General features: G+C 53.0%; 2 protein-coding genes and 1 non-coding gene across 3 annotated transcripts in view; all 3 read left to right on the plus strand.

Annotated features, from left to right (window-relative positions):
* SPTLC2 (serine palmitoyltransferase long chain base subunit 2) overlaps positions 1-7,370 on the plus strand; it is a 110,811-nt gene extending 103,441 nt beyond the window's left edge. Inside the window, exon 12 of the mRNA XM_046008510.1 lies at positions 1,895-7,370. Within this exon, the coding sequence (XP_045864466.1) occupies positions 1,895-2,014 (120 nt within the window). The 3' untranslated portion in view covers positions 2,015-7,370. The remainder of the gene's footprint in view (positions 1-1,894) is intronic.
* A 780-nt stretch (positions 7,371-8,150) lies between these two features.
* On the plus strand, positions 8,151-8,257 carry LOC123945359. The gene has a single exon (XR_006819196.1). It is a non-coding gene; the product is annotated as a U6 spliceosomal RNA (small nuclear RNA).
* A 4,529-nt stretch (positions 8,258-12,786) lies between these two features.
* Positions 12,787-26,697, plus strand: ISM2 (isthmin 2). Its single transcript, XM_046009276.1, has 4 exons — positions 12,787-12,920; positions 20,260-20,502; positions 22,674-23,094; positions 26,024-26,697. The coding sequence occupies exons 1-4, from the start codon at positions 12,795-12,797 to the stop codon at positions 26,539-26,541; spliced, it is 1,308 nt and encodes a 435-aa protein (XP_045865232.1). The 5' UTR covers positions 12,787-12,794; the 3' UTR covers positions 26,542-26,697.
* Positions 26,698-27,316: the final 619 nt, after the last annotated feature.

Raw genomic sequence — 27,316 nt, forward strand, 5'->3', positions numbered from 1 at the left:
TGTTTTCTTATGCTAGAATAAATAAGGAATGCTATTTATTGGTGGGTTTTTTTCTCTCTACAAATGCTTTTTTTTTTTTTAAGATTTTATTCATTTGAGAGAGAGAGAGAGCAAGCGATGGTGGGGAGAGAAGCAGACGCCCTGCCAAACAGGAAGCCCAATATGGGGCTCTATCCCAGGACCCCAGAGATCAAAACCTGTGCTGAAGGCAGACACTTAACCAACTGATGAGCTACCTGGGCGCCCCTACCTACAAACATTGATTTTTTTTCTTCTTTTTTTCCTTTTTTTAAAGATTTTATTGAATTGTTTGACAGTGAGAGAGGGAACACAAGCAGGGGGAGTGGGAGAGGGAGAAGCAGGCTTCCTGCTGAGTAGGGAGCCGGATGTGGAGCTCGATCCTAGGACCCCAAGATCATGATCTGAGCCGAAGGCAGATGCTTAAACTACTGAGCCACGCAGGTGCCCCCCAAACATTGATTTTTAACTTAAATTTAGGGGCACCTATGTGGCTCCATCAGTTTAGTGTCTGTCTCTTGATTTCAGCTCAGGTCACGAGATCGAGCCCCACGTTGGGCTCCACACCCAGCGGAGAGTCTGCTTGAGGATTATTTCTCCCTCTGTCCCTCCCCCGACTCGTTCCTTCTCCCTCTCTCTCTCTCTGTCTCAAATAAATCTTTTTCAAAAAGATCAAAGTTAAATTTAAAAACACAGAAATATGTCTTTTACTAATACTCAACTGACTGACTCCTGTTATAAAGTAGAAGGTGTGCATTTTCATCTGAAATTATGACCATAAGAGTGGACAGAAGATGTCTGTGATGTGATGGGAAATTGGAGAGAGCCCTGTCTCCAAAGCTAAGGCCCCTCACCGTGGATTTGTCACGTTATCCCCTGGGTAACGTCCCCAGGCTCTGAGGGAGTGAATGACAGGGCTGGAGAGACGCTGTGGAAACTGCATTGTGTGGCCTGCGTGAGGTGCTTTTATTAAAAAGCCTTAGAACCTAGGATTATACTATTTTTACAATCTTCGGATTTCTCCGAGAAGTATCTGGGGCTTCGAGTGTCGGTGTCCTTCTATTGGATTTTTCCCGAGAAATCGTGAATATGCGTCCCCTTCTTGTATTGGGATCTTCTGTTCTAACCCTCTGTGCCGCGGTTTGGAATGGTTACCTCTGTGAGCTGATGGGTGTCGCAATCAGGAAGAGACTTTTCATTTCATAACTTTTCGTAGTGCTTGAATTTTTTTTGAAAAACAAACGAGCAGGTTTTATAAGAAAGAAAATTATACTGAGATAAGTAGTTTTTGATGGGAAGATACGACGATCTCGCAAGGTTAGGATTTTAGAGTTCAGACTCCTATCTGAGTTGAAGTCCTGGCTCCGCCCATTCTTGCTCCCGCACCCCTACCCTGTCCATGGCCTACCCAGTCTCCTAATGGCTTCCCCGCTTTCTTACTAAGTCTTATCCGTGGTGCACCATGGGGGCTCCCGTCACCTTGTGCCTAGGATGCATCCCAGTGCAGACTTCCAATCGGTTTTTTTGTCGTGAAATAGAAGCTGCGAGGACTGAAGTATGAGAGGACAAAGGACAGTGGTAGCCAGCCTGGCAAGTGCAAGGCGCATGTTCCTTTTCTCCTCCATATAGCAGACTTTGATGAATGCTACCCTGCATAACTGCTCTTCACAGCCCGTTAGTCATGACCAGCCTGACGTCCTTGCTCAAAAAGCGGCTCTTTCCACAGCTGTCCTGTAGTCTGATCAGAGCTAATGCACTAGACACATACAGTCCCACGAGAGGATAATATTGCCACGAATGTTTTTAGAAACGTTAGCGCACCAGGCGTGCCTGCGTCCTGCTGGCTCCGACTCACCTCCGCTCCTCTATGTTTTAGGCTCTCAAGGAGATAGATGAAGTTGGGGACCTGTTGCAGCTCAAGTATTCACGTCATCGGTTGGTGCCTCTACTGGACAGGCCTTTTGATGAGACAACCTATGAAGAAACAGAAGACTGAGCCTTTTTGGTGCTCCCCTGGAGGAACTCTCCCTCACCCAGGACAGTGTGTGGCCTTTCTGAGCCAGTTCCAGGAACCATACTTCTGTGGCCATCTCACGCAAAAGACATTTCTAAACGGCATTTTGTAAATAGTAAAAAACTGCTTCACATTCTTCCTTTGCTACATTTCACCCTTAAAAAAAGAGGTGACTCACTCTACTTTTTTGTCCATTAAAAATGTTTTATTTTATAACTCTCCTTCTTATGAAATCACGCTGACCCTAGCTTGGCCCTGGCTAACCCCACAGGCCGTTAGCCTCTCCTCGCCACCTGCAGACTCGGCCCACCCACAGCTCTACAGCCTCCAGACTCACCCGGCCCTCCTCCCCAGGGAGCAAGTGCCTTCCACTTACTTCCAGTCCAGGTCTCCGAGGCTGCCAACCTTGGAATCCTTACTAAACCAGTCAAGTATTCAACCAAAGGGTTCTCCCTTTTGTCCGAAGTTGGGCTGTTTAAGGAAAACCGTGAACACTAATATTGCTAAAAACCACCCCTTGTCGTTAACTCCCCCTGGCCAGGAGCCTCCAAGGTTTCATCTTGTTCTGGTCACCGGGTGATTTCTTCTTTCACCATCAGATATTAATAAGGATCACTGTCTGAGACGTATGTCCAATTTCTGGGTTGTTCTAAGCCCTAGACTAACTTGCTATTTAAAATGCTGAAATTGTTCAGAAAGCACCCACATCCTCCCTGGCCAGACCCTTGTGGTGAGGCCGCCTCCTGCCTCCCTGTGTGTTCTGTGCACACAGCTGCTCAGCCAGCAGGGGCGAGGGCCGAAGGGACAGAGCTGGAGGACAGAGCTGGCAAATGTCTGTGCTTGCTTCCTACTCTGCTTTCTACTCTTCAGAACTGTAACCGCCTCTGCCTGGGTCTGGGTCCAGATCAGGATTTAAACTGATAAAGGAAAATGTGGGTAAATCCCCTGCTCAGAAATCGTTTGTCATGTTCCCGTGTAAGGATTAAAGTTACTAACTTTCCGTTTCAGAAGCTGACCCATTTGAACGCTACTCTTCGGAGTGCTAGTTCTCCTTTACTCTTAATGTCCTAAGACAATTCTAATCTGGCATCTGGGGTTTAGGGTCTCTTTTTTCCTTTTTTTTCCTCCTCCCCCCGCACCGCCCCGAGAACTTCTGAACACATTATCTCTTTGCTAAACTGGGATCCTCTATTTTGACTCTTTTCATACTAGGTGAGGGGACTCGTTTCAGAGAGCTTTATAAAACTGTTTGACCAAAGAACATATCTGAAAACCACCATGTTAAAGCTCTTCCTTTTTTCTGTTGACCAAAGCCTACGTGAAGAGAACTTTTGACATTATTATGCCCACGACCAGCTTGTCTTCTAGTAGCCATCAGAGTAGTACAGGGGAAGGCTCGGGAACAGCATGGAAGAGCCCTGTGTGAAAGTAGCTTTGCACGTCTCTCTTTTTGGAATCCCTCCTTGTGTTGGTAGAGATTCTCCTGTGCTCCTTGTCTTCAGCTGCGGGGCTTGTTCTGACACATGCGGTGGAGATGGGGAGCAACGGGGCTGTCGGAGAGGGTTTGCTTTCCTGTCTTAAGTTCTCTTCAATCACTCTCAGCATCTGAGAGCCTTCGGCCTTTAAAATATTCCAAGGTTCTGTTTTACCTTTTTAAAGACTAGAAAAGGGTGAATCAAAGAACCAAATAGAAATGCAGGGACTGTGTTTAGCATGGACAAACTGAAGTTAAGAAAAGACATTGTGGTAACTAAGTCACCAGCCCTGTAGAATAAGATACCTTGCTAACTGCGCATCTCGTTCCTCACCGTAGAACCCTACTAGAACACCAGATAGCTTTTGCACTGCAGTCACTTACCAAATGGTGTAGGTTTTGCAAAAGTCCCGGAGTTCAAGCAATGAACTTCACCTTGCTACCCTTTTTACTTTGGCTTGCACGGAGTCACTGCAATTTCAAATGTCAATGTGGGCATTTAAATACATCATATATATATATGTATGTATGTATATATACATATATATGACATATATTTGCTGGTGCAAACTTACGTCAGAATAAATGTAGTTAAGTTACAAGTTTATTTTGAAGAGACAAAACTGTGATCCACGCGGGATCTCTGCTTTCTGGAGGACAAAATGTTCTACATGCTGGTTGTTTCCCAGAAACTGTGATACAGATCTAGGGTCCAGTCATATCACAGGAATCATTATGTAACAAAGCAATGGGGGACATGCAGGTGTATATAGATATAGTCACTGGGAATGAGTAGACCTAAGTATTGTGTCGTGCATGGTTGAACGCCGCTTGAGTCATGAGTCGGATGGGATGCACACAGGTGTTAGCTCCCGTTACCACCAAAGCGGATAGTCGGAGTCCGTCAGTAGAGATGTGACTAATCCTTACCACTTTTTCTCATCCCTCTTTCTATTTAGCATTGCCTTTATCCATTTGCGGCTTATAAGACCCTTTTGGGCAGATCACATCAGAAACCAGGAAACTTCTAACTAGGAGACATCAGAATCACAAAGAATGGATCGAGAGGCAGTGGCAGACTCTCCTCCCACATTTATTTGAAAAGTTTTGCCCTAAAATATGGCATGCACTCTACAGTAAGTAACTAGTGAAAGAGTGTGTTCAGGGGCGGGGTCCTTGGAGCACTTTTTAACTTCTTGCTTTGCTCTGGAAAATTTCTTCCCTTTAAAAATCATCCTAGTCCCCAGAACCCCAAAGTCCTGCTTGCTTGTTTGAAGAACTTGGCATCTCAGTCCTATAGTTACTTCTTAAATCTTTCTTATCTTAAACTTTCACGACAGGGTGATGGTCAAAACACGCTTCTTCCTGAAGGAGTCATGGAAGGTGAACAGAAACGCCCCTGTAAAGGGCTGAGGGTTGTAAGCAAACAATGAGTCATGGAACCACTACATCAAAAGCAAACCAACGGCTGAGGGCTATGTGTTTGCTAACGCCCTTTCAGAAGCCCAGGAATGAAATACTGTGCCAGTGACTTGTCACTGTCACCCCTCTGTCCTGCATTTGGCCTTTCTTTCTGTACCTTCCCATTCTTGAGTTGTAGAATGTCAACTCTGGAGAACACCTAGGTGGTGGTGCTGTGTGGAGGACCGCTGGGTCAGATACCCTGTCCTGGGACACCCAGCCCGACATTTCCGGAGGAGTCTGGGGACTTCTTTCTTCCCTACTTGAGGGAGCCTGTATCTAAGTTTGTAATGACTAGTCCCACCTAGCTGAGTTTTTTAGTGTTTAATATGCTTTGCTTCATTTCTGTGAGTGAAAACCAGGAGGAAGAATGGCTCACGTGGAGAGATTTCCTGGCTTCTCAGGGAAGGGGAGAAAAGCGATGCTATCTACCACTACCTGCCTGTTTCTCCCCCCAGCCCTGCTCCCCATCCAAACTGATGAGGCTCTCTGGCCCCTAGTCATCCTGGATTGGGAAGCAGCACAGGACCGCTAGTCTGGCCATAGGCTGTGGAGAAAAAGAATGTGGATAGTTCTTCTTCTGTAAGAATTTGTAGATACAACTGACTGGCTCTGGGTTCTCTTGTATGAAGAACTGCTGTGACTAATTCCCAGAGTGTCTTTCCTTTCCTGGTGTTCGAGGTAAGCCAAGATGGGCTTCCATCTCTGCTGGCTGTAAGCTGTGGGGTCAGCAAAGTGGGGAGAGCACAGGGGCTTTTCCTTCAGAAGGTCTGTCTTCATGAAGATCAGCACTACTGAGCCTTTCACACAGCTGAACTCAGCATCGCCCAAGGGGGTCGTGAAGGGGGAGTTACAAAAATCAAATGATTCTTCGTGGCCATTGAGCAGCTCCTGGCTTAAATGCAGCCCCAGAACCTAAAGGTCTGCAGCTAACTGCTTACCACGGAAGCTCAGTGCTCAGCCGGCAGGCATCTCAATCCATTAACCAGTTAATCAAAATACCTTCCATGTGGAGAAAAGCGTATCTTATTCTCTGCTCAGCTTTATCCACGGGAAATGTAGTGTTTAGGCCCCTACCCAATTACCATGTGCCCAGATAGCCTAATTAGGAGGCTGGCTCCCTGCCTTACCATACAGAAGAAATGCCAGGATGAGCCAATGATCCTGTTGCTTTCAATTAGGTAAAGGTGGCCCCTTTTGTCATTTCCAGTGACTTCTGATCTCCAAGCACCTTTTGCTTTAGGTGGAGTCTTTTGAGGGCGGCAGGGAATGGGAAGGCAAAGGAGTTAGCTTTCGGACCTACTGAAGTTGTTGATTCTAGTCTTCTCCAGCCTGGAGGCGTTCTCCTTCGGCCCCCCCTGGAGTGGCCTGATGGGGCAGCCGTGGGCAAGGTCTTGTTTACTAGAAAGTACACAGGATAGACGGCCCTGAACTGTGACTCTGGTATGATGAGTTCTGATAAACTGGCCCTGAAGAACGCAATGGTTCTGCCACTGCGGTTAGGCGTTTTTGATGAAGCAATACCCAAAGCTCCGTCCCTTTGGAGCAGTTGGGAAGCTGAGTGCAAGGTGGACACAAGAGCAGTCCCTGATGTGCCCGGCGTCCGTCCTTGTTGCTATCTCTGCGGAGGAGTGGATCCCTCTCTGCCCCAGGAGCCTTGAGTGGGTTCAGAGTCTGCTTCTCCCCACAGTTTTCAGTTTTCTTGTGTGATGCCCGGTGGCTGGGCGCAGGCCTTCTACGGGGCTGTGGGACCTACTCCTGACTGGGGTGGAGTGGTAACTTGTCTTCACCCTTAGCATTAGGTCCTGTTACCTCAGGGGCGCTAAACCGATGGTTGGAATGATAAAAAGCATCCTTGGTGGTTCTTTACAGGGTCCTGGTGAGACCACTGTCCGCTCAGCCAGCGTGCCCACACGGTCTTGATGATCCCTCTCTGTGTAAAGGTCTCGAACATTAAGAGAAGGGGGAAAGAGAATACAAGTAGAGAAATCGCTTATGGGGAGCCGAGATCTGCTTTTGTTGGCCTTTATTTTTCCATTGACCAATTTGCCTGAAAACTGGACTCTGGAAGAGGTGCTGTGAAATCCCTCTCCTTTGGTGTGATGCTTGTATAATCTGAGAAAGTGAGAGGGGCAAATGTAAATAAAAAATTTTAAATTCTAGTACTGTATTAAAATGTCACTCTTCTCTCTTTCTCCCTTACGCCCGTCTCCCTTTTTTGCCGGACGATTTTTTTTTTTTTTTAACCTTGTTGGATGACTGTGAAGCTCTAAATGATGGAATGGGTTAGACGTATCCGTTTGAGAGCACATGTTAAGAACCGAAGGGGAACTACTTGAGATGACTTAAGAATCATCCCATGCAAATATATTGTTTTGCCCAAATAAACTATTCAGAAAGCGATCTCTGCCTTTATTCATTCAACCAAGGAAACCTGAGTGCTGTTTCCATGCCAGGCACTGCACTGAGCAGGACCAATACCAGCCAGCAAACGAATAGTAAACAAACAACCATGCGGACACACGTCATTGTACAAACTGGTAAGTGCTGTGAAGGAAGAGTAAAGAGCATGATAAAAACCTGTAACCAGGGGCACCTGGATGGCTCAGCGGGTTAAAGCCTCTGCCTTCAGCTCAGGTCATGATCCTAGGGTCCTGGGATCTAGCCCCGCATCGGGCTCTCTGCTTAGCTGGGAGCCTGCTTCCTTCTCTCTCGCTCTGCCTGCCTCTCTGCCTACTTGTAATCTCTGTCTGTCAAATAAATAAATCTTTAAAAAAAAAAAACAAACCCTATAACCAGTATGTGGGTTAGTGGTGACAGAGAAAACTCTTCTAAGGCATGGAGGATCCAGAGAAGTGTGGCCGATGCTCCAGGAGCAACAGGGAGGATGGCGAGGACGGGCAGGGGTCTGCTGCGCTGGGCTGTCGGGGTGAGCGGTGATCGTACACGCTGGGGGGGAACCAGAGAAGGGGTGCAAGCATTGAAAAAGATCTCTAGTGTGCTCTTTTGGTAGACCTTGGCAAATTGGTAAAATGTATATGGACATGCAAAGGACCTAGACCAGCCAAAACAATTTTGAAAAAGAAATTGTACTACCTGATTAGAGCTGCAGTAACCAAGACTGCATTTGGCGTTAGAATGGTCCGAGAGAACAAATAAGACATCATAGAAAGTCCAGAGAGAGTGCTCGCCTCAGCAGCATGTATACTAAAATTGGAATGATGTGGGGAAGAGAGGCATGGTCCCCGCACAAGGATGGCATGCAAGTTCACGAAGCATTCCATATTTCTGAGAAACATATACAGTCACCCTGAAACTAACATAACACTGTATGTTAACATACTAGAATGAAAGTAAAAAGTCCAGAAATAGACCCACACACATACGGGTAGTTGATTTTCAACAAAAGTGCCAAGTTAATTCAACCGAGAAAGTGCAGCCAGCTAATGGTGCTGGAACAACTCGGTATCTGGGGGAAATGACCTTCAACCCTTACCTCACATCATATACAAACATTTACTCAAAACCATAGATCCGAACGTCAAAACTATAAAACTTCAAGAGAAAATAGAAAATCTGTTTCCTTGGATTAAGCAACAATTTCTTGGAACATAAAAAGCATGGCTCAAAAATACTAATATACTGTACTTCGTCAAAATGAAAACTTTAAGACTCAGTAAAAGAAAAATGCAAACTCTAGATGAGGCTAAAACATCCACAATATATATCTAACAAAGGCTTTCCATCCAGAGTTTAGAAAGAACCCTTAAAACTCAATAAGGGTAGAGGGGGTGCCTGGGTGGCTCAGTCGTTAAGCCTCTGCCTTGGCTCAGGTCATGATCCCAGGGTCCTGGGTTCCAGCCCTGCATCAGGCTCCCTGATCAGCAGGAGGCCTACTTCTCCCTCTCCCACTCCCCCTGCTTGTGTTCTCTCTCTCTCGCTGTGTCTCTATCAAATAAATAAACAAAATCTTAAAAAACAAAACACCTCAATAAGGTAGGACTAAAACTAAAAAATAAAAATAAGGCAGGACTGGGCTCCTGGCTGTCTCTGGGTTAAGCCTCTGCCTTCGGCTCAGGTCATGATCCCGGGGTCCTGGGATCGAGCCCCGCATTCGTCTCTCTGCTCAGCAGGGAGACTGCTTCCCCCCCCTTCTCTGCCGGCCTCTCTGCCTGCTTGTGATCTCTCTGTCAAATAAATAAATAAAATCTTTTTTTTTAAGATTTTATTTATTTATTTGACAGACAGAGAGATCACAAGCAGGCAGAGAGGCCGGCAGAGAAGGCGGGGGGGGGGGGGGGGGGGAAGCAGGCTCCCTGCTGAGCAGAGAGACGAATGCGGGGCTTGATCCCAAGACCCCGAGATCATGACCCGAGCCGAAGGCAGAGGCTTAACCCACTAAGCCACCCAGGCGCCCCATAAATAAAATCTTTAAGAAAAAAAAAGGCAAAACTAAAACTAAAAGAGGCAAAAGGTTTGAACACTTTTTTAAGATTTTATTGAGGGGGTGCACCTGGGTGGTTCAGTTGGTTAAATGTCTTCCTTAGGCTCAGGTCTTGGTCTCAGGGTCCTGGGATTGAGTCCCACATAGGCTGCCACTCCGTGAGGAGTCTGCTCCCTTTCCCTCTGCCCCTACCCACCTCCCTACCCCAGGTCATGCTCTCTGTCTCAAATAAATAAATCTTTAAAAAAGTTATTTTTATTTTTTAAAAGATTTTCTTTCTTTGAGAAAGAGCACATGCCCAGCATGCCAGGTGAGGAGCAGAGGGGGAGGGAGAGGGACAAGCTGGCTCTGTGCTCAGCAGAGAGCCTGATGCGGGGCTTGATCCCAGGACCCCAAGATGGCCACCTGAGCCAAAACCAAGAGTCAGATGCTTAACCGACTGAGCCAGGCGCCCCTAAGCGTTTTATTTTTTAAGTAATCTCTACGCTCAGTGTGGGGCTTGAATTCACAACTCTTCAATCAAGAGTCAGTGCTCTACCGACTGAGCCAGCCAGGAGCCCTAAAAGATTTGAACAGACTCGTCACAAGAGGATATGTACTAACGGCCAAAAAAACACATGGAAAAATATTCGACATCTCTGGTCTTCAGGGGAAAATGCAAATGAAAACTATAATAAGATTCCACCACTCCCCCACCCACCAGAATGGCTAAATTCAAAAAAAGTCACGATACCAAGTGTTGGCAAAGATGTGGGGATGAAAAGTGCACAGCCATTTGAGAAAACAGTTTGGCAGTTTGGGGACAGCAATTTCATTCACCGAAGAGAAGTGAAAGCATGCGCACACGTGCACTTGAATACTCACAGCTGCTTTATTCATAATAGCCCTAAACTAGGAACAACCCAAATGCCACCACTGTGAATGGGTAAGCAAAATGTGTGTTCATGCGACGGAACACTGCTCAGCAGCGAGGAGGAATGAATGGCTGATACCTACAGCTCTACGGGCGAGTCTTAGAAACATGCTCCAATGAAGAAGCCAAGCCCCAAAGAATACATAAATACCATATTCTATTAATATGAAAGTCTAGAAAGGCAAAACTAACCTGCGGTGACAGTGGACGAGTGGTTGCTGGGAGCCGAGACTGGGGAGGTAGGAATTAACTGGGTGCGAGAAGACTGTTGGAAGATCATTCTCAAGAAGTCACGACTCCCTTACAGATATACAAATGAGCACGAGTTAAAGATTTTATTTAACTCATGAGTGAGGACATGAGAAAGGATATGACAAGCAATTAAAGGAGATACTGAAAAACAACAGTTACAGAGCAGGAATATTGAATGTGCAAATGAAAGCAAAACTGGTTTCTTTCACACAGGGAGAGGTCAGACATAATTTTCATTTCTATAGACAAGAATGATTTTACTTCGCTGTTCTTACCTACAATCTACAGAGCTGTAAAACAACAGCTCAAAGAATGAAAGACTGGAATCAGATTAATGCAGAAGGTTGAACGGTGTTTAGACCATACACTGTTTTCCACTGAGGATAACCAACATCACCGGTGAGGAGGGAGTGAGCACAAGAGTGGACCCAGCAGAACCAGTCGGGAGGCTTCAACAGCGGTCCAGGTAAAGGGAGAAAAGGGTTTGGGGTACAGCTGTAGTGCCTGACTCAGAGACAGGCCCATCCAAACAAATGAACTTGAGCCTGACTTTGATCTGGTGGAAGGTGCAGAAATTTGATGAAAAGAAAATAGGTTGTGTGTAAAAAGAAATCTTAAAAAACTAAAGAACCAGGTAGCCTCACCTTTCGTCTAGAAAGAGCCATATGGTGTAGCAGGTGCTCAAAGGCCAGTTTGTTTTGGCTAACAGTTGAGTGTTTACTGTGTACCAAGCGTCTTACTAGGTTGAACCACATGAAATTGCCAATATTTGACCCCTTGGACCAAAAAATGGCAACTGCATCCTAAAGAAAATCTTTAAAAGAGATTCTTATTTGCTCCTTACATCTGCGAGATAGGTATTCCCCCGCCCACACAAACACATACTTTTATAAGGGAGAAAAGCACCAAGAGGTCCAAGACCTTGCCTAATAGTAACTTCTTAGTAAATGGTAGAGGCAGGATTCAAACCCAGCCCCGGGTTGTAAACTCCGCTGCGCACTACTGAAAGCGCCGCGGAGTCCTGGGCTGTGCTGTTGCAGATACGAGTGGTTTTGCAGCACTGTGCCGGGTCCCCTACGAATTTCACTTTGGCTAAACCCAGATCCCAAGTTTTACCCCTATGGCGGGTTTCCTGGCTCTCCTCCCCAGCACCCCCAGGATCTGTTATCCCCACCCTGAAACCAGGCAACCGTTGTGGCCCGGGAGTGGCCATCTTCCTAGTGTCTTCTGACAGCTCCTCACTGACCTGTCCAAACCCCAACCCTCCAGTCCCGCCCCCCCCACCTTGTGTCACTGTGCTTCCATTCCCTCATAGACCCCATCATGCCATAAGAATTGTCATCGCCCCTAGGAGTTCCTGATCTTTATCATGGGCTGAGAGTTCATTTCACGACCCGCGTACCCTACAGATGAGGAAACCCGCACCAGTGTCCCGTTAGCGGGAGTGGGTGGTCCCACTGTTTTATCCTGGATTAAACTAGGTGACATCCAGTAGCACGGCACCATCTTCTGACCACGACCTCAGACGGGTCTAGCTGCTGGCTGTCCTTCTGGGACTTGTCCTCACATCTGAGTCTCAAGTCTCTGCGTTTTTGAAGCGCTCTGAGAACATTCCGAGGAAATGGGGCGCACGGCGGCAGGTGTTTCTCTGGGCGGCTCCTCCTGCATTGGAGCTGGGGGAGCCTTGGGGGAAAGACTTCCTGGCCTTCCTCCCCGAGCAAACCGACCTCGAGGTATAAACAAACACCTGCCCAAGAGCTGAGGGCGCCCGCGCGGGGCTGTGGCGCGTCCCCCCACCCCGGACCCAGGCGGTGCGAGTGAACCTGTGCGGCCCGCGCGCCCGCCGGTGGGCGACCCGCAGGAGCGGCAGCGCGGGGCTGAAGGGAGCCGGCCGTCTGGCCCGCCGCGACGTCCCCCCGCCAGGAATTCGCCTGGGGCTACCGCGGCGACAGCGGCGGGGACAGAGGGCAGGAGGCGGCCAGACCAAAGGGAGTCTCCCCTTCGGCCGAGACTGTCCCCTTGCGCCGAGGAGCCGCCCCTGTGGGAAGGGCAGAGGAGGTCCCGGGCGCTGACCCGAGAAAAGCGCGGCGCCCCTGCGCTCCCGCGATCCGCGCGCTCCCGCTCTGCCAGCAGGAGGAGAGGCGGGGCGCGAAGGGACGCGCGGAAGACGCTCGCGAGGCGCGGAGGGGCGGCGCGGAGCAGCGCGGGGAGGGAGACGATGCCTGGGCTGCCCGGCCGCGCGGGGCTCCTCCTCGGCGTGGTGCTGCTGGTGGCGCTGCTGGCCGCGAGCCGGACGCTCCCCCAGAGGAGGCCGCGGTCCCCGAGCCCCTCGAGGCTGGCGGAGGTGAGCAGAGGGGCCGGGGCGCGAGCGGCGAACTCCGAGGGCGGGCGCGGGGCGGGGGCCAGGTGCGCGGGACCTGCGGGAGCCCGGGTCGCGGCCGGGCGGCGGGCCAGCGGGGGAGAGACTCCACTGCTGGGCTGAGCGCGGGGCCCGGACCCCTGGGACAGCCTGGCCTCTCCGGCAGGCGGCTGCGTCGCCCTGAGCGAACCTCTCCTGCAGCCCCCCATCCAGGGGAGCCCTCCGAGAGGAGCCGGGACGGTGGGAGGGGAATGCGGCGCCGAGTTACTGGGGTTCGACCGGCCAGTGCAGCCTCAAATCAGACCTGCAAAGGATTTGAATCCCTTTGGGTGTGAATTGAGATGAGATGAGGTGGGGAGTGGGGTCTTTCAACTTGCAGGGGAGTAAGACCAGCCAGGGTCCTTGGTATCACTATGTACTTGGAAGAGCAGAAAAAGTCGCTAAGACCTGACGGGCGGAAGGCACTTTCCGAGCAGCCCATGAGTGCGCTTTGGGGATGAGACTGAAAACAGAGGAGCGAGTTGGAAAAGGGTGGTTTAGACGTGGAGAGGAATACGGTCTGCCAAAACTTGCACCAGGGGCCAGCGGTCCAGCCATTCCTCCGTGGACTGCAGTGGGCACTCATCCCCATGGGGTCAAAACCCTCCAGATTTATTCCGGGATATGCAGGCTGGTGTGGCAGGGGGTCTGGGCTCCTCCCATGTAGCTATTATTCGAGGAGGAGGACAGAGTAGTTCTTCCCATTTTCCGTATGAGGACGCTGAGAGAGACCGAGCTGGGCGGGAGACTGGAGCAAGGACCTGGCCTGTACTTGGGGTCTCTATGGACTGGTGTTGATCTGCCTTTTTTTCAACGCTGCCCTCCTAAGGAGACTTTTAGATATTTTTCCTCCAAAATGCCTTTTCCACTGAAATTTTAATACCGTAAATATACTGCTTATGTATTGTGGCACTTTGGTATGTTACAAACCATTGTAATATCCAAGACTTTTTGCCTCCAATGTCCAATTTTTGCCCCTTGTTGAGAGTACATCTTATAGACCAGAGCTCCTCAACGTCCACACTCCCGCCATTTTGGGTTGTATAATTCTTTGTTGTTCACTGTAGCATGTGTTAGCAGCATCCCTGGCCTTGACCCACTAGATGCCTACAGCACCCACTCCTGGACAGAGCCAGACATTGCCCAGTGTTTCCTGAGGGACACCCCTTCCCCGGCCACCCGTGTTGGCAACCGCTGCTGTAGACAAATCCGGAGGAACTGAACAGCCTCCGGCCAGTACCACCTCCTAGAGATGACAGTGGTCCTACAATTAACTGACTTGGTTTTTTTCCTACTCATTTGGCGTTTTCTATTTTAGTACTTACGGCTTTGTATTGTGATTTTTTTTTATATGTTTGCCATATCTTCCCCCCAAGACTAGCCTAGTGGATGAGTTATTTCAGAGCCAAAGTCCTAGCCCCAGCCCTAGAATAGGGCCTGTCAGAATCCTCAAAAGCATGTTAAAGGAAATTAGTGCTGCAAAGGAAAAACAGAGCTTGGAGCCCAGGGCCTGGGGTTCTGGCCCCGGTGGGTCATTAACTCATGGATGACTCACCCATGATTTCCTATTTGAAACCGGGGACTGAGGCATCTCCGGGATCCCGTCTAGCTCAAACATTGCCTCAGAAGTCTGTGTGATGTGTGTTAAGCTGTTCTACATCAAGGTGTTAGCTAAGAAGTCCCACTGAGATAAGGCAGATTGGTGTTCTAGGGCCACAGGAGATAATGGCAGGAATAACTGACAGCTCCAAGGACTTTGAAGAAGCAGCTGAAGAACATGCCCCACCCCCACCCCAGATCTAAAGGTACAGGATAACTGAGGGGAAGTGAGCCTTCTCTGGGCCTTGCAGAGTCCGTGCGAAGTGCTTTATGTGCTGTTTTTTCATTGTCACACCATGCTGACATGGGTGTTATTCCCATTTTCCAGAGGGAAAAATCAAGGCACAGAGCCGGTAAGCCTACGGAGCTCGGGAGCCAGGGCTGTCATTTCAAGAGCTATGCCAGGGACCTTTAGCCTGCTCATCTGAAGTCTTGAAAACTCTCGAAATCAGCAGCATCAGGAACAAAACGTGCCACCCTCTCTCTGGGCAGGCCTGTGGCTGAGCCTCAGTTTATCCCCACAATCAAATGGGAGTAAGAGAGCCCGTTCTGGCAGCTAGCTCGCTGGGCGAGAAAGCATGGCTCACGTGTGTGGCAGCGTCGTTACAAGGATTTGTTGGGGGCTAGACGAGCAAGGAGCAGCAGAGCTCTCCCCCTTGGGTGTCTTCTGCTCTAGCTCAGCTCACACCACCACCCAAATAGCCACTGTGCCTAGCCTCTTGCCTCCTTGCCTTGTTTTCCTCATTTTAGGGTTAAGGAGACGGACAGTGGGTCTAATCACTAACCACCGTTCTGCAGCTAGTAAGGGGGGAGCAGGGATTGAAACCCAGCTTGGCTTAACTCCGGGACCCCTGGACACCTTGCCCTGGCACCCACCACCTCCTGGGCAGCCAAGGGAAGACCCGGAGGTGGGGGAAACCAAGTTGAGGACTTGGGGTCACAGGAGGGTGAAGGAGATGAGAACTAGGAGGAGAGGAGAGAGAGAGAGGACAGCTCTTCCAGGCTGCAAGGACTGCCCCGCAGGAAGGGTCCCCCCCTGGGCAGAGCTGCAGGCGGTCCTGCTGTCGCAGCAGGGATGTGGTCCCCGCAGAAGAACGCACACACGAGGGGACGATGGTCTGAGAGTGCAGAGCTCAGGCCCAGAGGAGGGAGCCTGTGGGCCTGGGGCTCAGCTGGGATGCTCAGTCAGCACTTCCGTCCTGGACGTCCTCCAGCCAGGTGCCTGGCATCAAGGACTGGATTGCAGGAGGGGCGTGATGGGTGGCAGGGTCTTGCCTGTCAGGCCGGGGCACCAAGAAGCAGATGCTTTCCTGCAGGTCGGCTTTCCTTGGTTGGGGTGTTCCCCACTTCCAAGCCTGGTCGTTGAGTGAGTGTGACCCCAGCGTGTGTGTGATGCCAAGTCTGTGGCTTCGCCCTCAGCCTCCCCCAGCAGCTGGTTACCTCCTTGGACCTTGACTGTGAAGACCGCTCTCCCTCCTGCCCATTCTTCCTGCTCAGACTTTGGAACTACTGGAAAGCTGGTTGAGGGAGAAAGGGAAGAATAGAATGCACGCGTGTGTGTGTGTGTGTGTGTGTGTGTATGTGTGAGAGAGAGAGAGAGAGAGAATGGGGGAGGGGCGTAGATGTTGACACCATTCCCCCAAAGCATGGACTTGGGTATTTGTGGCTGTGTGAAACTCTCCGTGCGAGGGTAGCAGATGGGGAAGCTGGTCCTGTGGGATAGGACAGGTGTTCTTAAATGTGCTGGAGCCTCAGAATTCAGGCCACGGGATGCACCCCCCAGAGTTTCTGCATCGGGGGTGGTGCTGAGGACTTCAGACCAGATAAGATGTAAAGACCTGGCAGGGCCTGGCAAGAGGGGTCCTCTCTCTCTCAACACCATCTGTCACCACCTCTGGGTAAGGCTTCCTGCACACTGGCCTTGTTTGAGGCAGCCCTCGTTCTAACTCAACAACCATGCAAGACAGAGACTGCTGTTTCCTTAATTTATGGAGGCGGTACTTAAGGCAGTTGAAGTTAACCCGCCTGAGGTCACACAGCTCGTAAGTGTACAAGTTGGGACTGGAACCCAGGCCATGTGGCCTCCACCCTACACCCGTTAACTGCTCTATTTGGCTGCCAACGAAATGGCAAAAATGGAGGGCTCCGTGAATACAGAGGTGGTTGTGCAAGGGGGTTGTCGTGAGTGTGTGTCCACACGCGTGTGTGTGCACCCAGGCATGGACGTGGAGATCAGCCAGAGCTGCGTTTGAACCTGAGCTCTCGTGCTGTAACCGCGGCGACCTCATGTCAGTCCCTGACCCGGTCTGAGCCTCCCCGTAGGCTCCTCAGTCACACCGAGAGAGTCACAGTCACCCCTTGGGGCTGCTCGTGTTCATGCAGCCACTCGGCAATGATTTATCGAGCTCCTCCTGTGTACCAGGCACTGAGCTAGGCACAGGCTACGGCAGGAATAAAGCAGACAAAAAGTCTTGCCTGCAGTCTAGCTGGGGTGACAGAAGGCACATCAAGGGCCTAGCCCAGGCCTGGGAGGGAAGATGTGCTCAGACAGCACTTGCAGGCGGGGCCCTGGGCTTTCTACCGGATCTCTGCGAGCCTTTCCTCCAGTCGCCAGTGTCTGGCGGCCAGACAGCTGTCACTGCCGCTAGGGCCTGCTCTGAGCTGTCACGGCCAGCCGGAGGCGCCTGGGGAGCAAACCCTCTCCTCCCTCCGGGATCCCTCAACCAGTGACTGGCGGGACCGGTAGGTACGCAGCCCAGCTCCCCATCCCTGGGGGAGTAGCTGAGGCACCCGATGGGACTGAATTCCACTTGTCACCGTGGTCACTAACCTGAGGGAGCATTTCTGTATTAGCTGCTTCCCATGCCGGACTCACGCCCGGACTCCCTGCTACTGTCTCCTGGGATCACCTTCCCAAGGAGCGACTTGCCCTTGAATTCTTGTGTCAGGGTTGGCTTCTGAAGAAACCCGAGCTAAGAGGGGTGTCCCCCTCCACTCCGCTCCACTCCACTCCTGGGGCTCCCTGGGCCTGAAACACGGGGCAGGAGGCCTGAGAGCAGCTTGAGAAGGGTGGCTTGTGAGGCTAGGATGTTTAGCGGGGCTTTCTGTGGCCTTTGTTATCATCAGGTCCACCTGGGCACCAGGAAGTGGAGGGGTTGAAAAGCCTGGAAACGCTCATTCTGAGCACCTGCTGGAAATCAGCTCTTTCCCTTCTCTATTCCCCATTTTACAGATAAGGATGCTCATAGAGGTTACGTCCCTGTCACGGTCCCCAGGTCAGAAGTCAGGCTATCTGGGGATTCAGACCTAAGCAGCCAGAATTTTTTTTTTTTAAAGATTTTATTTGTTTATTTGACAGACAGAGATCACAAGTAGGCAGAGAGGCAGGCAGAGAGAGAGGAGGAAGCAGGCTCCCCGCTGAGCAGAGAGCCCAACACACGGGGCTCAATCCTAGGACCCTGGGATCATGACCTGAGCCAAAGGCAGAGGCTTTAACCCACTGAGCCACCCAGGCGCCCCTAAGCAGCCAGAATTTAAAGCAGAGTTTCCTTCTTTCTTTTTTTTAGTGTATGTATGTATGTATTTAAGTGATCTCCACACCCAGTGTGGGTCTCGAACTCACAACATGAGATCAAGAGTCGCATGTTCTACTGACTGAGCCCGCCAGGCACCCCCGAGACCAGGCTTCTTAACTGCAGCGTTGTTGACATTCCGGGCTGGATGATTTGTGTGAGGGCTACCCTGTGTGTCTACGACCTCTTGGCCTGAGGCACTCCTCTCGATCCACACCAGCCAGAGAGGCCGCAGACCCTGCTGTCCTGCTGTCCTGGGACTGCCTGTCTCTGGCCCCAGAGGCTGCAGACAAGAGCCGCCAAACCACATCACAGGGACAGTTGGTGCTTTGGTGGCCTCGTGGGTGGGAGCTGCCAGGAAGAGGACACACGGGGATGTGCCACGCCTCTGAGGTGGGTCAGCAAACAGGCTGACTTGTTCTGCTACTCAGCTGTCCCTCCTCTGCTCATCCGGCCCGGCTGTCTAGACCCAAGCCCCTTGACTCGGCGGCCGACACCGGGGCCAGACTCGTTTGGGCCCATAGTGGTTAATGTGGGAGACTTGGAACCAGGAGTCTGCGGACCCCCGTAGGGAGGGGCTAAAGGGTAGAGACTAGAAGGTTTTGATTCTCTTTTCCAACCCAAGAAAGTCACAGTGAGAAACTAGACTGGGTTTAGTTTGCCTCTGATTTGGGCAGTAGACCCTCCACGCTCCTGCCTGTAGTGTCCGAGCATAACGGTGAGGAGTATGGGCTCTGGGGCACCTGGCTGGCTCAGCTGGTGGAATGTGTGACTCTTGACCTCAGGGTTGTGGGTTCGAGCCCCACTTTGGGTATAGATATTACTGAAAAATAAAACCTTTAAAAAAGAAGAAGAAGAAGAGTGTAGGCTCTGGGCCCAGGCTGGTTCAAATCCTGGCTCTACCACTAAATGTCTTGGTGTGACCTTGGGCAAGTTACTTGCCCTCTCTGTGCTTTAGTTTCCATTGTCGAAATGAAGATGACAGCTGGCACCTACCGCTGAGGGTTGTTGGGAGATGAAATCAGTGATTAAGTAAGTGTTCAGAAAAGTGCCTGGCACACAGGTGCTGTGGAAATGTTTGATAAATAAATTCTGACAATCCTTCCAGGTAGGAATTATGCTCATTTTGCTGCTTATGCTGAATGAGCTAGTAAGAGGCAGAGCTGGGATTTGAACCCAAGCTGATCTGACTGTCCAGACCTGTGTTTTCTCATATTGTTTCAGGTTATGAGGTGGGAGATGGGGTCAAGCCTGTGGACTGAGTGGGGGCAGGATCCCCAGGCGCCTAGCCCCTGAGGCTCATAAAGGTAGCTCTGGACAGTGTCCTTTCCATCCTGTTGTGGAGACCTGAGTAGTGGCTGCAGCCTGGAAGTAGGTAGATGGCTCCACTGTCTGAGCAGGTGAGGGCTGCAGCTGGAGCCGGAGACAACCGGCGTCTTTTACTTCCTATCTGAGCGGAAGCAGGGACAGTCCCGGTGTGAACCCCGCAAGGGCACTGGCCAGTAGAGGGAATTAACTGGCGGACAGGCAACTGTACCAGCACCTGGAACAGGAAAGGTGCCGGGCCCCAGGTGGGCAGGAGGAGGAAGGTAGCAGTGGTCAGGCATGCTAAGGAATACAGCCCCCTCCTGGCTGGCTTGGGGGCCAGAGGCTTGAGCCTGCCGCGGGGAGGCCCAGGTTGGCCCTCACTTCCTGTGGGCCTTTTTGGGCCTTCCCACCCTGACTTGGGAGGCCCGCTGCCTGTTCCCCAGGCAAGAGCCCTGGGGACTCTCAGGCATGTGGTCCCCTAACTGCACTTGGAAGTACACGCTTCCCTCTCTGGACCTCAGTGTTCTTCATCTGTAAAATGAGGGGCCTGGCTTGTGTCTCTTCCATGTGTAGAACCCTGACTTAGCCCCCCTGTCATGCCTCATGTTGGCACCATCTGTCCAAGCAATCTGTGGACAGGACCTCACTCACCCTCTGAGGCGGTAAAGCAGGTGCGTTCATATCCATAGTCACATGGGGAGTGTGTGGCCTGGACAGACCCCAGGGCTCCCGAATCCCCCTCTTCAGGTCTACTTGGGGCCAGCCCTGACCCCAGTCATCCCTCCCTCCCCCGCTCTCTCTTTCAGGTATTGGCCTCCCCACATCCCATCTCTTCTGGGGAAGAAGAGGGGAGCCCACTGCTCCCCAGAACCTGCCTCCAGGCAGGGCCGTGCCATCACAGGCACCGGGCTCTAAGTGAGCCAGCAGCCCCGAGCCGGGACAGGACGGCCCCTCCCAGGACGCTGGAGGTCACTCCCTTGCTGCTTGAGCTGCAGAAGCTGCCAGGATTGGCCAACACAGGCTTGAGTGCCCCAAACCCCAATATCCAGGTGAGAGCTCCAGAAGGGCCTGGGCCCATGGACACCTGGGGAAGAGCTGGGCTCATCCGCCTTCCCATCCTGTATTCCCTGCAGGGAGGGGGTCCTGTTCAGGGTCACCGGAGATGGAGTAGTGGGAGTACTGGTCATCCTCTTCCCGGCCACAGACTGAGCAGGGCATATGCCCTGCTGAGCCCATGTTTTTTAGTCCATGGTGAGGGACAGACAGCCCTGGCAGGGCTGTCATGAGGACCCAACGAGTGGAGAAGCTTCGTGAGCTGCAGGGGCTTCTAGGAGTCTGGGGGAGGAGTGACTTGTGGCCCTCACCCAGGCCCATCCTTCCTGCAGGGGTGGTTGTATGCCGAATGGGGTGGGCTGGTCGTGGGGAGCTGTCCCCCCAGAGGGACTTTATGGGGCCAGTGGGATTCTAGTTTATATTCCCCACTGCCAGTCCTCAATCCCTGACAGTAGTAGTTCTTTTTTTTTAAATGATTTTATTTATTTATTTGACAGAGAGATCACAAGGGGCGGCGGGGGGCAGGGGGAGTAGGCTTGCCGCTGAGCAGAGAGCCCGATGCGGGGCTCAATCCTAGGACCCTGAGACCATGACCTGAGCCAAAGGCAGAGGCTTTAACCCACTAAGCCACCCAGGTGCCCCCCCCCAACAGTAGTAGTTCTGCATTTTGTGCAGCATTTACAGTTTGCAAAACACTTTCATCAAAAGAGAGGGCACCTAGGTAGCTCAGTTGGTTAAGTGATTGCCTTCAGCCCAGTTCACGATCCTGGAGTCCCGGGATCGGGTCCCACATTGGGGCTCCCAGCTCCGTGGGGAGTCTGCTCCTCCCTCTGACTTTCTCCCCTCTCATGCTCTCTCTCACTCTCTCTCAAATAAATAAATAAAACCTTTATTTAAAAAAAAAAAGTCCACAAAAAAGCATAGAATCTAATGCTTTTTTAAAAGTATTTTATTTATTTATTTATTTCAGAGAGAGAGCACACACCAAGGGGGGGGCGAAGCAGAAGGAGAGGGAGAAGCAGGCTCCCTGCTCAGCAGGGAGGCCCGCAGCCTGCCTCCCCCTCCCCCGCCCCAGCCCATGCAGGGCTCAATCCCAGGACCCTGGGATCATGACCTGAACCGAAGGCAGACAACCCACTGAGCCACCAAGGTGCCCCTCATATTATTCTATAATAGCCAAAAATAATGCTTTCAAAGTTCCCTTTCACGTAAATGATTTCATGTTCCTTATTTCCTGTCCACTGTGGGGTGAGTGAGGGAACCCCCTTTGCTCCCCTTTTGTCCCCCTCCCCAGACCTCTCCACCCAGAGCCACTATGGGAGTTTGCTATCTTTGCGGTTATTTTCCAGTCCCACAGTGAGCCCCCAGGGTGTTAGCGGTCCCTATGGCTGGGCTGGGCGCCCACAGGCCACTGGAGCCTAATTCCCAGCCAGCGCATCTTTTTTTTTTCTTTAAGATTTTATTTATTTATTTGATAGACAGAGATCACAAGTAGGCAGAGAGGCAGGCAGAGAAAGAGAGAGAAGTAGGCTCCCTGCTGAGCAGAGAGCCCGATGCAGGGCTCAATCCCAGGACCCTGGGACCATGACCTGAACCGGAGGCAGAGGCTTTAACCCACTGAGCCACCCTGGCGCCCCACCAGCCAGCACATCTTAAGGAGTGGGTCTCTATCCTGGCACAATGTTAAAGCCACCGTGCCTGGCCCCATGTCAGGTAGTTAAACACAGATCTAGGGTTGGGTCAGGGGGTCTCGATACCCAGGGGATTCTGATGCACAGCTGAGTCTTTTTTTTTTTTTTAAAGATTTTATTTATTTATTTGACAGACAGAGGTCACAAGTAGGCAGAGAGACAGGCAGAGAGAGAGAGGAAGGGAAGCAGGCTCTCTGCTGAGCAGAGAGCCCGATGCGGGGCTCGATCCCAGGACCCTGGGATCATGACCTGAGCCGAAGGCAGAGGCTTTAACCCACTGAGCCACCCAGGTGCCCCACACAGCTGAGTCTTAAATTGTGACCCCACGTGCCCTGGGAAGCCAGGAAGTTTGGTGAAGAAAACGAGCTGGTTTGGAGGGAAGGGAGGACCTCTGCCCCTATTGTCGTCGGTCCTATCTTTGGTGTCTTGCTCTGAGCTCTTTGTTTACCTGCCTGCCTGTGTCTGTCCCTCTGCAGGTGACCACTGAGGTGGTGGAGGAGCCCCAGGCCCAGGTGGAGATGGACCTCCTGGCCGAGCCCGGCCGCCGCTGGCCCCAGCGGGCCTCGAGCTGGCTACCTGTCAAGGAACTCTTCTGGCCCCTGTTCTGGGGCATCCTAGAGGGCAAGGAGGGGAGGACCGATCTCAAGATCGGGGAAGAAGACAAAGAGGAAGAGAAGGAGGAGGAAGAGGAGGAGAAGGATTACCCTGCAGAGCTTGGCAAGAGTGAGGACCAGGAGGACAGTGATGACGAAGAGTATGACAGTGATGACGAAGAGTATGACAGTGATGACGAAGAGTATGACGAGGAGGAGACTGGGTTCAGTGGGGCCTCAGGCAGCTGGGAGCAGGGCTGGCTGGCCCCTGGGGACTGGGCCTTCAAGGAGCCGTCCAGCTATGGTGAGCACCGCCATCTTGGCATCCCCAGCTGCGGCTTCTGGAGGTCCTGAGTGGAAACGGGGCTAGAGAGGGGCAGCAGTGGAGACCAGGAGCTGGGCCTGTACAAACACCATCATCCCCTAAGTAGCAACATTACCCGTAGCTGGCAAAATTTGGGTTTTCTTTTTTTCCCAAACATTTGACTTCCACAACAGCCCCGAGACCCCCCTCAGCAAAGCGGACATTTGTCATTTTATATATATTCATATCTGTCAGTTGCCAACGAATTGGGAAACATTATAAACCCCACCACTCACAACTGACTTCATTTTCAGACTGCAGTTTGCATCCTGGCTCTGCCGCTTACCAGCTGAGTGACCTTGGGCAAGTTACTTAACCTCTCTGTGCCTCTTTCCTTCCTCTCTAAAATGGAGAATGACACAACCCTCACTACGTAAGACTGGTTTTAGAGGGTATTAAGTGAGTTAATACACTTAAAGTGCCTGCATGTAGTAAACTAAATATTGGCTGTTTTTATCAGAAAACCACCTAACAGCCCAGACCATCCAGAAAATGCCCCCTCAGCCCCAGCCAGACCCCCATGACGGCCATTTTTATGTTTTGTGCAGCAGTCCAGGCTTCCCTGGGCGCAGACCTGTTTCATGCACAGTTGCAGACTTTCTCCCCAGAGCCCTGGCATTTGGTCCTTGGAGGGAGGTGCCGTGGTGAGAACTAAGACCAAAATAATGTAAACCAAAATAACGTAAGCTGGCAGAAACTTCACGCTTTCCAGCTCATTTTCCATGAATTGTCCTTCAACTCCTGGATCCCACCTGCTCAGACCTGCCTGGGAAGTGAGGAGAAAGCGGGCTTTGTCAGGACTATGTCAGGACTATGTCAGGACTCTGGGGGTTCCACAGAGACACCCATGCCCTCGGGTCCCAGCCCGGCATAGCCTGTCTTGGTGGATGTCGGGTTCCTCAGACCAGCGCTGGGTTCCCAGCGTGGGAAGTCAGGATCTTCCTTAATATCCCGGTGCCAGGGTGATCTTGTCAGCTGTGGTTCTGACTGACGTGGTTTGCACAGAGGTCTGCTCTATGGGGTGCCCAGCTGAGGGACAGACGGGGGCTGGAATCCAGCCCATGCTTCGTCCCCTAGGCCGGGAGCCCTGGCAAGGGCGGCACGCTCCCGAGGAAGGGGCGTGTTCTACTGATGAGCCCCGGTGCTCCCCCTGTGCTCATTCACCCCCTGCTCCCTGCCTTGACTCGGACTCTGCGCGTCCAGAGTAGTGGAGGCCCTGGTCTCCCAGCCAGAGGAGGCCTTGGCCGTGTGGCCGCGCCTGTACCACCACCAGGTCCCGAACCTACCGCCTGCCCCCTTGTCGCGGTGAAACGAGCCCCAGGGCCGGGGCCGGCAGAGGCAGCTGCTTACACACTGGTGGTCCCCTGGGCACAGGCACCTTGTCTGAGGGCGGGGCCTGGAGAAGGGAGGCAGGGGGCTCACAGACATAGTGGCCTGGCCTCGGCCCAGGCCTAGCCCGGATGCTGTGGGCACTGAGAGCCTAGTGAGGGCTGGGCCTCCCCACAGGGAGCACGGAGGTGCCCCAGGGTCCCACCAGCCTGGCCGCCTCTCCTCCCAAAGGCACTGAGGACAAAGAGCCCTTGGGCTTCCCCAGTGAGGGGTGGCAGCCCCCGGCCCACAATGCTCCGGATATGCTCGGCCTAGGTCAGTGGGGAGCTAGGCCCTGCTCCTGGGGGTTTGGGGCGAACCTTTCTGGGAGTGTCGACAATCACTGCAGCCAGGAATCTCACCTCCATCCATGGAGGCAGGGTACACGTTCCAGCTGGAAGATGACCCTCTCCGGCAAAGGGACCCCGGCCTTTCTCAGTCCCCTTAGCCAGGCCATTGGCCTTCCCCAGCCTGACATTCCTGCTGGGAAGAAGTTCCTGATGGGAGCCACAGAGCTTGGAGGTTGCCCTGTGGGCATATTCTGCCTGGCTGTGGGATGGGATGGGATATTCTGGCTTCTACTCTCGGTCACTCTGGGGGCTCCCAGGCAAGATCTGTGTGGGAAGGGGTGCTGTCAGAAACAGGGCAGGGACCAAAACTCCAGAACTGCTCCTTCCAGCAGCGTAGGGGAGCAGGCTGTTTTTACTAGAACATTCTGCATCTGTATCTCTTGGGGTCCCTTGCACCCCACAAGGAGGGAGGCAGCTGCCGACAGGCCCCCTTGCAGCGGGGCCCATGCTCACTACTGTGAGGCTCGCTGAGCCGGTGGGGCGTGCCTGGCGCTGTGTGGGACCGGGGATCTGCCCTCAGGGAGCTCGGGCCTTAGAAGGAGAGAGACACACGGTCAGCTTGAGCACTACATGGCAGCGCGTGCCCCCACATTCTGGAGCAAAGAGGAAGGAGCCATGTTTTCTGTGTGGTGGCCAGAGTCAGAGGCCACATTCTCAAGGGAGAGAGAGGAGAGGAGGCAGCCTAGACAGAGGGGGCCGCGGGGAGCCCAAAGAGGCAGGGCGAGCCTGAAGCTGGTGGAGGGAAGAACGAGAATGGACCAATGGTGAAGCCAGGGGAACGCTTTCTTACCAGGTGCTTAAAACAGCGGTGCCTGCCACCAGCACCCCCCAGTTCCTTCCCCAAGACCCCAGATCCTTCCCACCACCCAGCACGTAGAGGGACAGCCCCTCGGCCAACATCGTTCTGAGCTGTGGCCTCTGGCTTCAGGTTTCCTGGGGAGGGGCTATGCGGTAGCCCTTCTCTGTCCACGGGGCAGGTCAGGGTGGGGGGGTGTCCACGGGGGAGGGGAGTGCCCATGGGGAAGTGGGGGGCGGGGGGCGGTGGTGCCCTATGGCACCCAGGTCTGGTGTGCGGCCTTCCCTCTCCGGGCGGGCGTAGGTCCTTGATCTACTCCCTCCCCGCCGGTGACCGTCTCCCCTCCCCCCTGCAGAGGTGGACAGCTGCGAGAGGTGGCTGAACTGCAAGAGCGACTTCCTGGACCAGTACATGCGTCAGGTGCTGCAGGACCTGCCCAGCTGCCCCTGCTCGTACCCGCTGGAGGCCGCGTCGAGCGCCGTGAGCCTGCAGGACGAGCGCCGCGGCCGCAGTTTCCTCTGGAAGGACGCGAGCGGCCCGCGGGAGCGCCTGGACGTGTACCAGCCCACGGCACGCTTCTGCCTGCGCTCCGTGCTGTCCAACGAGAGCAGCACCCTGGCCGCGCAGCGCTGCTGCTACGACGCGGACAACCGGCTGCTGACCCGGGGCAAGGGCGCCGGCGCCCCCGACCTCATCAGCACCGACTTCTCGCCCGAGCTGCACTTCAAGCTCGACAGGCTGCCCTGGATCCTCTGCAAGGGCGACTGGAGCCGCTACCACAGCGTGCGGCCCCCCAACAATGGCCGGGCCTGTGCGGACAACCCGCCCGAGGAAGAGTACTTGGCCCAGTTGCAGGAGGCCAAGGAGTACTGATGGGGGGAGGGGGGACTGTGCCCGAGAACCCGTCCCTGCTGACCCTCTGCAAGCCCTCTGCCCGCACCCCTGGGTAGGCGCCCGAGAACTCCAGGCAGGTCAGCACCCAGGGGGGTCGGTGGGGGCTGGGCACAAGGCTTAGGGGTGTACAGGGGCCCGGGTAAGGGATGGAGCTCATCCCCGAGGTCGAAGGGTGTACCCGAGGAAGCGGGAGTCTTGTGGAGGGTGAGGGGTTGCCTTCCCCTGCCTGCTGGGAGGCCCTGTCCCAGACTGGCCATGCACTTTCTCCCCTCTCCCCCTGAGCTGGGCTCCCCAGCACACCATGATTCCAGAAAGTCCAGGTCCTGAGGTGCTACTCAGGCTGGCAGCCAGCCTCGTGAGTGGCCCCCTCCTTAATTCTGGGTGGTTGCATGAGGCCCTCTTGCCCCAGCCCTGCTGGGAGCCACCACAGACCAGGAACGTGTCCCTTGCAGGTTAATCTAGGCTCCGAGCTTCCCTTTGGGGGACACCTTCGGTGTAGGGCTAAAGTCAATCTGCGGGGCCCAGTGTGGACAGACAGGTTGAGGCAGCCGAGGCAAGGGATGGCTCCAGGTGGGGAACAGGTCAGCCTATTCAGGGCCCTCTCTTTGTCCAGCACGTCTGTCCTGTCCAGGTTGTAGGTAGGCACGTGCAGGCCTGGGAGATGGTGCGGCTTGGGCTAGGCTCAGGATGGGTTCAAGAGGATGTGCCCCACGGTGAACTGGGAGACCAGTTCTCTGGACTGGGTTGGTGGCAG

The sequence above is a fragment of the Meles meles genome, chromosome 6 (assembly GCF_922984935.1).
Source record: "Meles meles chromosome 6, mMelMel3.1 paternal haplotype, whole genome shotgun sequence".
NCBI lineage: Eukaryota > Metazoa > Chordata > Mammalia > Carnivora > Mustelidae > Meles > Meles meles.